The 12,152-nt window shown below is 37.9% G+C and overlaps 2 protein-coding genes across 2 annotated transcripts; one reads left to right on the top strand and one right to left on the bottom strand.

Annotated features, from left to right (window-relative positions):
- Positions 1-250: 250 nt before the first annotated feature.
- On the bottom strand, positions 251-8,121 carry LOC104904531 (signal recognition particle subunit SRP54 2). Its single transcript, XM_010692800.3, has 9 exons — positions 7,660-8,121; positions 6,438-6,537; positions 6,139-6,292; positions 4,095-4,245; positions 3,833-3,981; positions 2,976-3,076; positions 2,711-2,868; positions 1,951-2,065; positions 251-960 (listed from the first exon to the last, which is right to left on the bottom strand). Exons 1-9 carry the CDS (start codon positions 7,888-7,890, stop codon positions 614-616), a joined length of 1,506 nt encoding a protein of 501 aa, XP_010691102.1. The 5' UTR covers positions 7,891-8,121; the 3' UTR covers positions 251-613.
- Positions 8,122-10,630: 2,509 nt separating this feature from the next.
- LOC104904530 (hypothetical protein) lies at positions 10,631-12,027 on the top strand. Its single transcript, XM_010692799.4, has 2 exons — positions 10,631-10,930; positions 11,655-12,027. Exons 1-2 carry the CDS (start codon positions 10,718-10,720, stop codon positions 11,835-11,837), a joined length of 396 nt encoding a protein of 131 aa, XP_010691101.2. The 5' UTR covers positions 10,631-10,717; the 3' UTR covers positions 11,838-12,027.
- Positions 12,028-12,152: the final 125 nt, after the last annotated feature.

Genomic DNA, 12,152 nt, shown 5'->3' with positions numbered 1-12,152 from the left:
TAGGGCATAATTGTTACATTGAGAAAGTTGAGAGGGGTTGATTTCACAGTCGATCAAAATTCAGGGCAATTACTTTCACAATTAATCAACATCAAGGGTGATTTGCTACATGGAGAAGATGATTGTCGTTGTATTCGGTTACTTTCACAATGAATCAAAGTTTTTGGGTAATTTACCATATTAGCCAATGGAAAAGGATGAATGCAGTATTAAACTTTTAGTTCCGCTTGTAACGATAGATCAATCCGCGTGAGCTAAAATTACCATTCAATATCATGGAGTTGGTAAGAAAATCACAATAAATACAAACATAAACTGCTTACAATTCTACAGTATGTAACAGCCTGAGACGGCTAAATGACTGTTAGTTTAAGGTAGAGACAACAAAAAATAGAAACCTATCACTGTACTTTTCTGGAACCAAGAGATCAAACAACCTTGTCTCCAATTTGGTCTCGAATGCTACCAGCATACTTGGTTCGCAATTCTGGCAAGAAATAGCTGAAAACACATGCTGTACTTTGGCAGGCACGAAGATGTAGCCAAAAAAAGAACTCATGCCAGTATATACTAATAAGAGTCAGTAGCAACGCGCCCCAAACAACAGATTGTATTACTTGTCTCCACCACCAAACATACCCATCATATCTTTCGCAGAACCCATATTACCCATATTACCCATTTGTTTCATCAAGTTCTGAAGACCACCCATACCTCCTATCTGCTTCAACATCTGAGGGGGAAGAACCTTGCTCATATGTTGTGCATTCATGTTACGTGACAAGGCACTCATTTCTCCCTTCTTAGGGATCTTAAGTCCCTTCATCTTGCTCCAAATCTTCGCAAGGCGTTTGTATTCCTCCAACATATCCATAACTTCTCTAACCTGGCGGCCAGCTCCACGAGCAATCCGCATGATTCTCGAGTCATTCATAAGCTTAGGGTTTGAACTATCCAATTCTGCAACATCATCATCAAATCAAAACGTAATCAACTATATGTTAAGGACAGTCCAGAACTAAAAGAAAAGTTTTCTTTCAATAGGAAGCAAGACTGACATAATTACTGTTGAAGTTGCTATTAGTATCTCATTTTTGCAAAAAATCAGTTTGTAGGTCAAATGAGGATACATACTACATAGCAGACGTAGCCAATACCTGAAGCTGATAATGATAAGATGCTTTGTTCCGTTTTAAGTATGAATGTACAATAATACATGAATTCACGGAGCAATATGCACCCCCCCCCCCAATTTAGGCAGTTGGTATAAGGGCAGAAATCAGACAAAATAACAGATCTAAGGTACATGTATAGTTTGACCAAAATGCTACACCAGAAATTGTCCTCTCCACCAAACAATGCATACTATATATAGTCTTAACTATTGTCAGAGTTATCACCAAGTTCTGCATAGTCCAACACAGAATTGTCCTTCAAAGCTTGGCAACATAAATAAGATGCATATAATCCTCCTTAAGATTCCTTTGCCAAGGCAGCATGATTTACACTCCATTTTTTTTTTTTGCCACAAATCGCTAGTAAAGATAATGACAACATTAAAATTTTTAGACTGAAACATACGACAATACAAATCCATGCAGCGATTTACCTCAAAAACCATCAATAAGCCTTATTCTAAACAATTTTTTGCAGCATTAACTCTGACTTGGTCCCATTCTAGTTCAAACCATACTGAACAAACCATTTATCCATATCTTGACACCTAAGGTTCAGCAAAGAAAGACTCCTACTCACTTTAGTCGAAACCCGTTAAAATCTCCAATATGCCGATTGTTGCACAACTCTCAAAATGGAAATTTAACAAGCAAAGATACATACATTTCAAACAAAAAAAAGTTGCTCATTTTCAGCCAATAAGTAAATTGTTCACATGCATTTTCACTTGGATTTATCCCCAATAAGAAGACACCCCAAGTACCAGTTACTTACCTTCATCTGTCATTGAATCCATTATGGTCATATAACGCTTGATCTTTGCTTGGCTCTCCTTTTCTTGACCTTTGGGCATCAACTCAGCACTAAATCCCGGAAGCATTGAGAAAACCTAGAGTGCAAAAACTTCCAAGATAAAATTTACCATGGTATAAAAAACTTAAAATTACTAAATTTGCTCAAGAACTTGCAGCAGCCATATCCCCTCACCAAAAATGACCTAACAACACCCACCCTGGTGGACATATAATCACAAAATCATAAGTGGAGACCTGCAACAGATATAAATAAGACACAAAGCACCACAGACGTGTGGAGATGAGGTAATGAGGCAGGAAAGAAAAGAGGAACTGAATACAGAGAAACGGCATTGACCAGAGTCTAATATGCTGTTGTCGTTGGGAGCAGATAGATGGGACTATAAGAGGTGGATAATGTCTAGCATCCTGTGGTAAATCAGAACATTGTGGATCTGGAAGCTTTCTTGACTGGATTGAGAAGGGGAAGAAGAAGAAGAAAATGAGATGTCTTGGCAATATGAATACAGGCCACAAGAGGGAGGAAATGTGTGAAAGAGAGGCATTCAAGAACAGAAGATGTGGTATTAATTTAGAGAAAGAAAGTAAACACAATTCAACTGCCTGACCAGCTGCCAAAACTCTGAACATAATAATATCAAATTATTGGGGAAATCAAAAGTTGAAACACAAGAGTTACCCTAAATGATCCAAATTAGAGATAGAAAGCTATAGCATACCTGATTGATAGGACCCATCTTCAGGATATTCTGAAACTGCTCATACATAATTCTGAGAGTAAAATTCCCCTCAGATAGCTTCTGCAGAAGTTCAGGCTGTTGATCCATGGGTACCACTTCATGGATTTTATCCATGAAACCTGACCAGTCACCCATACCTGATGGAACGAAACATAGTGTCGTCATTCAGGATTTCAGAAATATATAGCCCATCAGACAGGTAAATATAAAGTGGAAGTGTCAAATACAATGATAAGGTATATACCCAAAAGGCGGCTAACAAATGGCTTGACATCAAATACCTCAAACTCATCCATGTGTTCTCCAGTTCCAATGAATATCACAGGACTCTTAGTAGCCGCCACACTGGACAACAGCCAAAATTCATGCAAATTAGCAAGTCAGAATGTACGACGCACTTCATTAAGCATATCAGTAGTTCACATGGAATATAAAGACTTCCAAATAAGAATAGGCAGCCCAAAGACACCATTATTAACTCAACGGCAACAACCTGTCAATTTTAAGAAATACTTGTTCATCAAGCAATTTATGGTCACAAGCCCACAACTAATGAAGTACAATAGACTACGCAGTATACGTGGAAGGACATAACATGACTGAACTGCAATTGGTTAAATATATAATCCAGCAGAATTTGCAGACAAAAAGAGTTCAAAAAGAGTCCAACTGATTTAAACAAAACTGCTGGAACACTATTCATCGATTCTCCGCTTATCTGAGTCCAATTTGCAAATCGCCAAGTACTTTGCTCCTTTGGACCAATATCTCTATTTCTTTGACCCTCTTAATGATGCCTCAATAGTGCCATAACACATAAATATCAAAAGATCTAGGTGCCAATACGAGTAAACGTCTTCGTAGAAAACAAATTGTTCATTGTGAACCAACTCATCCTCAATCTCCGTCCAGACTTTTATCTTATTTACTGGTAAAGTAACGGGTCTTCACGCTAATCTGGTTCTACAATATTTGGCCATCTGTACTATTTATTTTAAGACTCTTTCTTTTTTTTTGGGGGGGGGGGGGGGGAGCTCCATTCATATATGTAGTGAATACAAGACAAAAATTTCATTAACTCGCAAACACCATGATACTTACGCACTAAGAGCACCACCTCCCTTTGCATGACCATCCATTTTAGTAATAATCACAGCCCCAACTGCAACACTTTGCTTAAAAGCTTGCGCTTGATCAAATGCAGCTTGACCGATGCTACTATCCATGACAAATATGACAAGGTCTGGTTTCTGAAACAAGAAAAGAAACGGAAAAAGCTCATTAAATGTTTGTCCTCCACTCATGCAAGAACGCTTAGACAGTGATAAGCACAAAAGAAGAAGATGAAAAGCTAAAAAATTACCGTTGCCTCAGCAACTTGTCGCATTTCTTCAAAAAGAGCAGCCTCTTGTTTGTGACGTCCACTAGTATCAACTATAATGAGATCACAGGATTCCTTTTTGAATCTTTCTACACCTTCAACAGCAATCTTTACTGGATCTGATTCCATGTAACTGTTATATCAGCAGGTAACAATTAGAAGAAGTACTGCGAAACACATTCAATTCTACTTCAGAATCAAATCTCAAGAATCAGAATACCAAAAACACACGATTACACCAAATCATCATAACCAAATACCTTCCTATCTTAGAGAAAAGAAATCTGTAACCACTAAGTTTGTAAACCATCAAACCAATATGCCTGGTTCACATAATCTCAAATAAATCTGTTCAACCTTCTCGGTTTCCCCTATGGTCCAATAACCTACTTTTCACCACAAAGGTTTATAAAAACATCAAAACAATAATGTATAAGTAAAGATGCCAAAAAAATAAAAAGGTATAGCTACTTACTCATTGAATCTCTTCTATCGTACTCATAATACTCCCATTCTCTCCCTTACCCTTTATGATCTCCACAGCGGATTGTATAGGCCACTTGTCCAAACATATTCGTCCACTAATTACAATTCGTAAGGATAACAGACTTCTAGGCTTCTAGCCAGCTACCCAAATCAAGCCAATGAAGCTAAAAATGCACTTATTTCACATATTGCATGTCTTTTAGGAACAAAACTCGTGCAAGAAAAACCTAGGAATAAGAAACACTTGGCCACCAGACATAAGCCATATCACTTCCATTTTCATACTTCCTCCTGTTTGTCTCTAAGCAATCCACAACTAGATTCATTAAGCATTACTTACTCTTTTTAAGTCTAATCCCCCTTCAAGAAGCCTATTTCTCCCCCCCACCCCCAACACCCAACCCCACCCGCTCCGCCTCTTCCTTGGAAAGAAAGAAAAGACCTTTATGATCTATCCAGACCAACTTAAAAGCAAAAACTAAGAAACAAGACCAAGAAACTATTCAAAAAAACTCAATATTGGTTTATCAGCAAAGATGTTTGCTTTCCTTCTTTGATGAATGATGATCTCCCAAGTAAGGACACAGTGGATAAGCTGCAGATGATTTTTGAAACAACTCATGAACATAGCCTATACAAAGCTATATGATGGCACACAATTTTTCCGATTCGGCCGTTCAATCTATGATTTATCATTCATGGACGTTGATAAGATCCTTCCATTTACATTTGGCAGCACCTTAGGAAGGCATGATCTTAAAGTTAAGGGCGAGGTTCAAACAAGGAAAGGCCTACGGTATTAGTTGCGGACCTTGACATGTCGAATTTAAGGTTGGATAAAGTTTCTAGTTCAATTCATACTTACCACATTCTATCTTATACTCCTCTACACTCAAATACACAAGCAAATACTCACGCAAATCATGCAAGTTCCACCAACCTACCTCATCAAGCATCACAACCACCAACCAACCAAACCTTAGTCTCATTTCCAGCCATATAAAGAATTCTTATATATCTCTTCGGTCCTTACCACTAACAACCACCTCCCCCCAAAAAAAAAAAAAAAAAAAAAAAAATCTATGGAAGAATGGCTATCATGGCTGCACGTGTCGCAGACAACAAAATCTACTCCCACCACCTCCTTATCATGATAGCCTAGGTTAACCATCGATATGAAAAGCACTGAAATTGAGTGACTAGTGTTCCAAAGCACACTTCAAGCCAACATGAACAGGAGACTATTTAAATGCACTAAATACAGCACTGGTCACATTCAAATCCAAATGCTAGAACAAGGAAAAAACACATGTAATACTTCCTCCATTCTATATAAATCGCAACATTTCCCTTAATTGAAAGTGACATTAATTACAATGTTTCCCTTATTTGGAAATATATTCTCTATCTCTCTCCTATCACACGAGTCTCACATTTTATCTATCTCTACCTCTTTTCTCTTCACATAGCTTTCTTAAGAAATGTGCCCAGGGGTAATATTGCAATGATAGTGGAACGGAGGAGTGAAAAAGTAGAGTACCTTCCATAGAAGGGAATCTTAGCCTTAGTCGCATTCTGCTTCAACTGATCAAAAGCACCAGCTCTAAAAGTATCAGCACAAACCAGAGCTGGCTTCCAACCCTTTTTCTGATGATAATACGCATACTTCGTACATGTAGTTGTCTTTCCAGACCCTGATATTTGAGCATGCACCAAAATAATATTGGAATGTCATGTCAAGGTCAAGTTTGTGTACAAGTAAAGAGAGACTGGTACGATAAGACGAAACAAAAAAAGCTACTCCAACAATCTAAATCAAAAAAATTTTAGTTTACATACCTTGGAGACCAACAAACATAATGACGCTTGGTTTCCCTTTCTTTAGAGTAAAAGATGGCTTCCCAGCATCCAACATCTTACAGAGCTCATTAAATATAGCCTAAAACACAGTATCTTATAAGCAAAACAACAAATGATTTCATGTCACAGAAAATTCCAAAAAAGAACGCATGTACAATGTAGTGGTTTGTTTAAGAAAGCATACAGTTAGAAATGTCCCTAAATAATAAGCAACTGAACCTAACTATACTACAATGTCCTTCAGCAAAAAGTAGTCTTTTTTGATAATTCACCTCATAACTGCACTTGATGTGCTTAAACAACTTTTCTGATATTATCTCCAACTATCTAGCTACCTCTAACACTGCAAAGTTCAATACAATCTTAACATCACTAGTTTCATTCTCCCACCAATACAAGAAACCTACAGATCCACATATAGAGCTATGAAAGTCACAAGTCGGCACGTACCATAACTTGACTCTCTTGAGTTATGTCAAGACAACAAGTAAACTGTCTACAACAACATATACGAGTATAATGTTCCATGGTTTTAAGATCAATAACATGCACCTGTTACATGGGAAAAGAAATCTATTCCGCCACTTCATTAATGTGTCTTTTGTCACTTCAATAATGTGTCTTTTGCCACTTCAAGATGTGTCTCTTGTCAAGAATACCAGATGTTAGATTAAAGTTTACAACCATGATTCTCGCAAAACAGAACCATTTACGCAAACCCAGCAACGTCAAACAACCCTCTCCAACTTAAAGAGGATGAATACAATGAAAACCTGTCCTATACTAATGCCACAACCTCAAGAACAGCCCTCCAACCACCAAACAGCATTGTCAATTCCAGAACATGATCCAACAGAATGTTGGATTTTCTGAAACTTCGCGCAATCTAATCAAGGATCAGCCACCTCACTCTTTTCAATCTCTCATACAAAATCAGAACTATCATCTCATCCGATATAAAACTCACTGAATCCTACTTTACTCTAGAACAATATAGCCAAAAAAAAAGAGCTTCAAAAACAACTTGAAATTCAATCCAACAATTCATTACTAACCTACTCTATACTACAGTGAACATGATACCAGTTCAAAAAAAATCAACGATCAACAACACAAAATCCAACAAATTACATCCCAAAAATCAACCAAAAAACGAACGATATCAAAACGATAAACTTTCCAATCGTAAAAATTAGGGTACCTGTTGAATAATTCGACGCTTATTATGACCAGCAGCAAGATCATCAAGATTAACAATTTTCTTAATATTAGTTGTCATATCTCTAACAAGCTTAAATTGAACATCAGCCTGCAAAAGAGCGCGAGTGATCTCATTGAGGCATTCATTCAAAACTTTTTCATCGATGATTGTCGCATTGCTCATCTGCTGGAGAGCACGAGAGATGCTCCCCCCTAATTGTGCTAACACCATCTTCGAAGAATTGATGAATTCGAAACCCTAGAAATTGAAATTGCGTCGTGTTGAAGTTGAATCGGAAAAACCCTAGAAAATTAGGATTTTGATGGAGGGATAATTTGTGGAATTGTAGGGGAGATTTTGGGGGATTTGGAGGAAGAGAGAATTGGAGTGACAATTAATGGGGATTGGGTTTAGGGAAAAAGAGAGGAAACGTGGGAGAAAGACGTCAAGCTGTCAAATTAATCAAATACAAGTGTAAAACCGGGAAGTATTTGGTTGATAAACCTAAAATTAATTTTGACGTAAATTATTAGTATAGATGGTCTAATTTTAAAAAAGTTTATTGCAATACTATCTTTAAATATCGCACATCAACCTACTTGAATAATGGGAAACAAATCTTGTATACTAAAAAGGAAAAAGAGCAACGGTCTAAATAGCAAATATAGATAATACTTGGAATAGCCAGCAGTTTGTCTCAATTATTCAAAAGTGATAAAACTTGATGTTCACCTATAAAAGAGAGTTTCTTAATCGTAATTTTATCTTATCTATTCATAAAAAATTACCAACTATAATAAAATAATACTTAATAAGAATCAAGTAACTAAATGCCTTTTTTCAACAACAAAAAAAGAATCAAATGATTTTTTTAAAAAAAATTACTAATCAAAGTGTAATCAAATTAATGAAGTATGAAAGTTGAGACGGAGGGAGACTTTTGTTGGAATAATTGACAAAAACAGTATTGTCGTTCTTCAATAAAAAGTCTCAACTATTTATTATCCCATACATTAATACAAGGTTAAATTAGAAGATTTACTTTATATAAGTCGTCTCAAATGACTTATGACCTGCTAAGCAAGTTACAAAAATTTCATTATTGTTGGAGTTAGATTTGTAATGTTCTAGATAGCACACCTACTAGCACACAACTCGAAACAAAGTGATGCTTGAGTCTAAATTCATTATTTTATTTTTTTGAAATCTACAACTTTCATGTAGTAAATATATAGTAAAAACTATCATTAAAATAAATATAAGAGTTATTCGTAAGAATCCTCATGTTAATAATTAGAAATTTCTTTAAACGCGACTCAACAACATATTTACTCAAATATGATCCAATTATAACTTAGAGATATAAAAAAGAAGCATGCGTGAAAAAGTAAAATAAGTGCTTGAGTGCAAATAAATTCAATGAACTTCTTTTAGATGGGTCAATGGAAAAAATTTCCATTCACAATGTCATGGGATATCCAAAAAAATCTTTAAAATAATGTAGATATAAATTAAAAATTAATCCTTTTAAAATAATAAAATATACGGTTATTTCACCAAATACCCCTGACAAATCAAAAAATTCACAATATACCCTCAATGTTTCAACAATTCACCATATACCCCTGACATTTCATTTTTGCGCACCAAATACCCTTTTTTTAACGTCCGTTATTTCTCCGTTAGCTTTATTTACGATTTTGCCATTATTAACCCTAAACCCTAACCCTAATCTAACCCTAACCCTAACCCTAATCTAACCCTTATCCTTACCCCAAACCCTAACCCTAACCCAGCCTAACACCCCTCCACCCTAGGCCCAACCCCCCACCCTGACCCCTAGCCCCACCCCTTCCCCTCCACCGCCGCATCCCCTTCCCTCCCACCGTCGGCCCCCTCCCGGGCAACATCCCTCCCGTCGAAGCCTCCCGTCAAACGCGCAACCCCCTCCCCCTCCTGTCAGACGTGCAACCTTCCTCCCCTCCCCTCCCCCTCCCGTCAGATGCGCAACCCCTCCCCCGTCAAACGCGCAACTTTCCCCCCCTCCCCTCCCGTCAAATGCGCAACCCTCCTCCCCCTCCCCTTCGAATTTCGATTTTTTTTTCGGAAATGGGGGTTGCGATGGAAGGGGTTGCGGGTCCGTCGGAAATGCAAGGCAGAGGGAGGGGGTTTGTCGAAAATGGGTTGCAGATCTGAAGGGAGAGGGGTTGTGGGTTCGTCGGAAATGCGAGCCAGTGGGGAGGGGGGTTGCGAGTCTGAGGGGGAGGGGGTTGCGGGTCTGACGGGGGAGGGGGTTGCGGGTTCGTCGGAAATGCGAGGCGGGGAGGGGGGGTTGTGGGTCCGTCGGAAATGCGGGGCAGAGGGAGGGGGTTGCGAGGCCGGGGGAGGGGGGTTGCGAGTCTGACGGGGGAGGGGGTTGCGAGTCTGACGGGGGAGGGGGTTGCGGGGGCTGCAGACTGGTGGGCAATGGGGGGGTCAGGTGGTACGACAGTTGGGGCTGGGCTAGGGTGGAGGGGAAGGGGTGGGGGTGGGGTGGTTTAGGGGTTAGCTTATGATTAGGGATTAGGGTTTAGATTAGGGTTAGGAATTAGGTTTAGAAGTTAGGGTTAGGAGTTAATAATGGCAAAATCGTAAATAAAGCTAATGGTGACTTAACGGCGGTTAAAAAAAGGGTATTTGGTGCACAAAAATGAAAAGTCAAGGGTATATGGTGAATTGTTGAAACATTGAGGGTATATTGTGAATTTTTTGATTTGTCGGGGTTATTTGGTGAAAAAACCGTAAAATATAAACAAAGCAAAATTTGCAATCTAGATAATTATAATCTCTAAAACAACCAAATTTAATATCTCATTGCTAAATATAGCGACGCTTTTTCATTGCAACAGATAAGTGACTTGCAAGGACCACTCACGTAAAACACACCTTTTAAATTCGGCCTATGATGTTATGGGATAATTACTTTATTTTTGACTTTTCGGTTAAGGGGCCAGGGCCACGGCATTGGTGAAGCTTTATCGATACCAACGGACCAACCATTGCCAATTAGTCATATCTAATGGCAACCAAATTATCTAATTTGGCATCAACATTTTGTTTCTCCTCCAATTCCATCAACGCTACCAGATCATTATTATTTGTAACATACCCAACAACAACTACAAGAATTCGAAGCTTCCCATATGATATTGGGCATTTTCGAGGAACTCCATTACTTCCTGCAATTCGAGCTGCTTCTGGCCCCAATTCTCCTGAACCCACTTCTCCTCAGGTACTCTCTCAGTCTATTCACAATCCAGAAATATGTTCATTTTTTTGCTAGGATTTAGGAACCCACATTTAGGAGGTTAGGTAACATTTTAGTATAATCGTGTGAGTTATCCCAAATTAGAGAAGTTGGCGTCGAAATATCTACAACTTGATAGACTACTCAACCTATTATTAATTGGTTTCGGGGTCATTTGGACTTCTAAGTGGTATGAACTCTCCTCCTTACTCAACCTATTGTTAATTAGTAGTTAAAGACTTGAGACCCAATTTCAAATTATATTAAATTTAACCCTTAGCCTTTATGGTTAGTTAGTTTTACATTTTTGTGTCAATATTGTTCATTTTGCTTGCCATAAAGATCAGGAAATATAGATACCACTGTCCACCAGTCCCGGTTATTCCTAGTTATTTGAATTAACTTTGGGGTATTGGAAATTTATTTTACGAAGTTTATTACCAAGCAAGGGAAAACTAAGTTACGATTATGTTTTCCCTTATATAATATATTTTCGAGGAAAATCATCTTTTATTAAAAATGTTTTACATCCAACCAAGCGAGCTGTAATATGGTGTAATCAATACTGGATATCTGAGTTTACGCTACCACTGATCAAAATAACCCTATACATTATATTCTCAGCATTATCCAATTAGTTGCTGTGCAGTGTGTATTCCTGTTGTATTGCTTGATCATGTTAATATCAGTACTGTTGCTAACAATGCAGGATGACTTGACCTACCTGTTGAAGTTAGTTGCTGGTTCCGTTTTCGGTGCAGCCTTGATTAAATACGGCAGTGCTATCGTCCCGGACATCACCAAACCCAACATCACCCAGGCTCTGTTGATGATATCAACTCCTGTTGTCATTGCTGTTTTGCTTTTATTCAATGGAAGCCGTAAAGAATGATCCCTCATTATGTTATATTAGGATGTAGAAATAAGTACTACATTTTTACTTTGGATTAATAAACCTTGAAGCAATGTGAACAGTGGTGGAGCCACGAATTAAACTGAGATTCACTTATAATTTTGAATTACTAGCAATTTTATGTAATTAATCAAAGCTTATTACAATAATTTGACCGTGAAATCTTAAATATACTATGTTGTTTTCAGTAGCTTTAGATGCATTTGGAACACTATCTAAGGAACATGAAAAGTGATTTTCGTTTAGCCAGAGACCGTAGATGCATTTGGTCCTGTTACAGGTTTATAAAGTTAG

This window comes from Beta vulgaris, chromosome 9 (genome assembly GCF_026745355.1).
Source record: "Beta vulgaris subsp. vulgaris cultivar EL10 chromosome 9, EL10.2, whole genome shotgun sequence".
NCBI classification, from domain to species: Eukaryota; Viridiplantae; Streptophyta; class Magnoliopsida; order Caryophyllales; family Amaranthaceae; genus Beta; species Beta vulgaris.
Note: the sequence above shows the minus strand (reverse complement) of the source record. Positions and strands in the feature narration are given on the sequence as shown.

Bases quoted from the DNA above. Each gene is read 5' to 3' on its own strand.
- LOC104904531 (XM_010692800.3), bottom strand. From the start codon at position 7,890: ATGGTGTTAGCACAATTAGGGGGGAGCATCTCTCGTGCTCTCCAGCAG. The intron at 6,293-6,437 runs GTATGTAAACTA...CTCAAATATCAG, and splicing joins TATGTTTGTTGGTCTCCAAG to GGTCTGGAAAGACAACTACA. The intron at 2,066-2,710 runs GTATGCTATAGC...TTTGCACTCTAG, and splicing joins AGATGGGTCCTATCAATCAG to GTTTTCTCAATGCTTCCGGG.
- LOC104904530 (XM_010692799.4), top strand. From the start codon at position 10,718: ATGGCAACCAAATTATCTAATTTGGCATCAACATTTTGTTTCTCCTCC. The intron at 10,931-11,654 runs GTACTCTCTCAG...CTAACAATGCAG, and splicing joins CTGAACCCACTTCTCCTCAG to GATGACTTGACCTACCTGTT.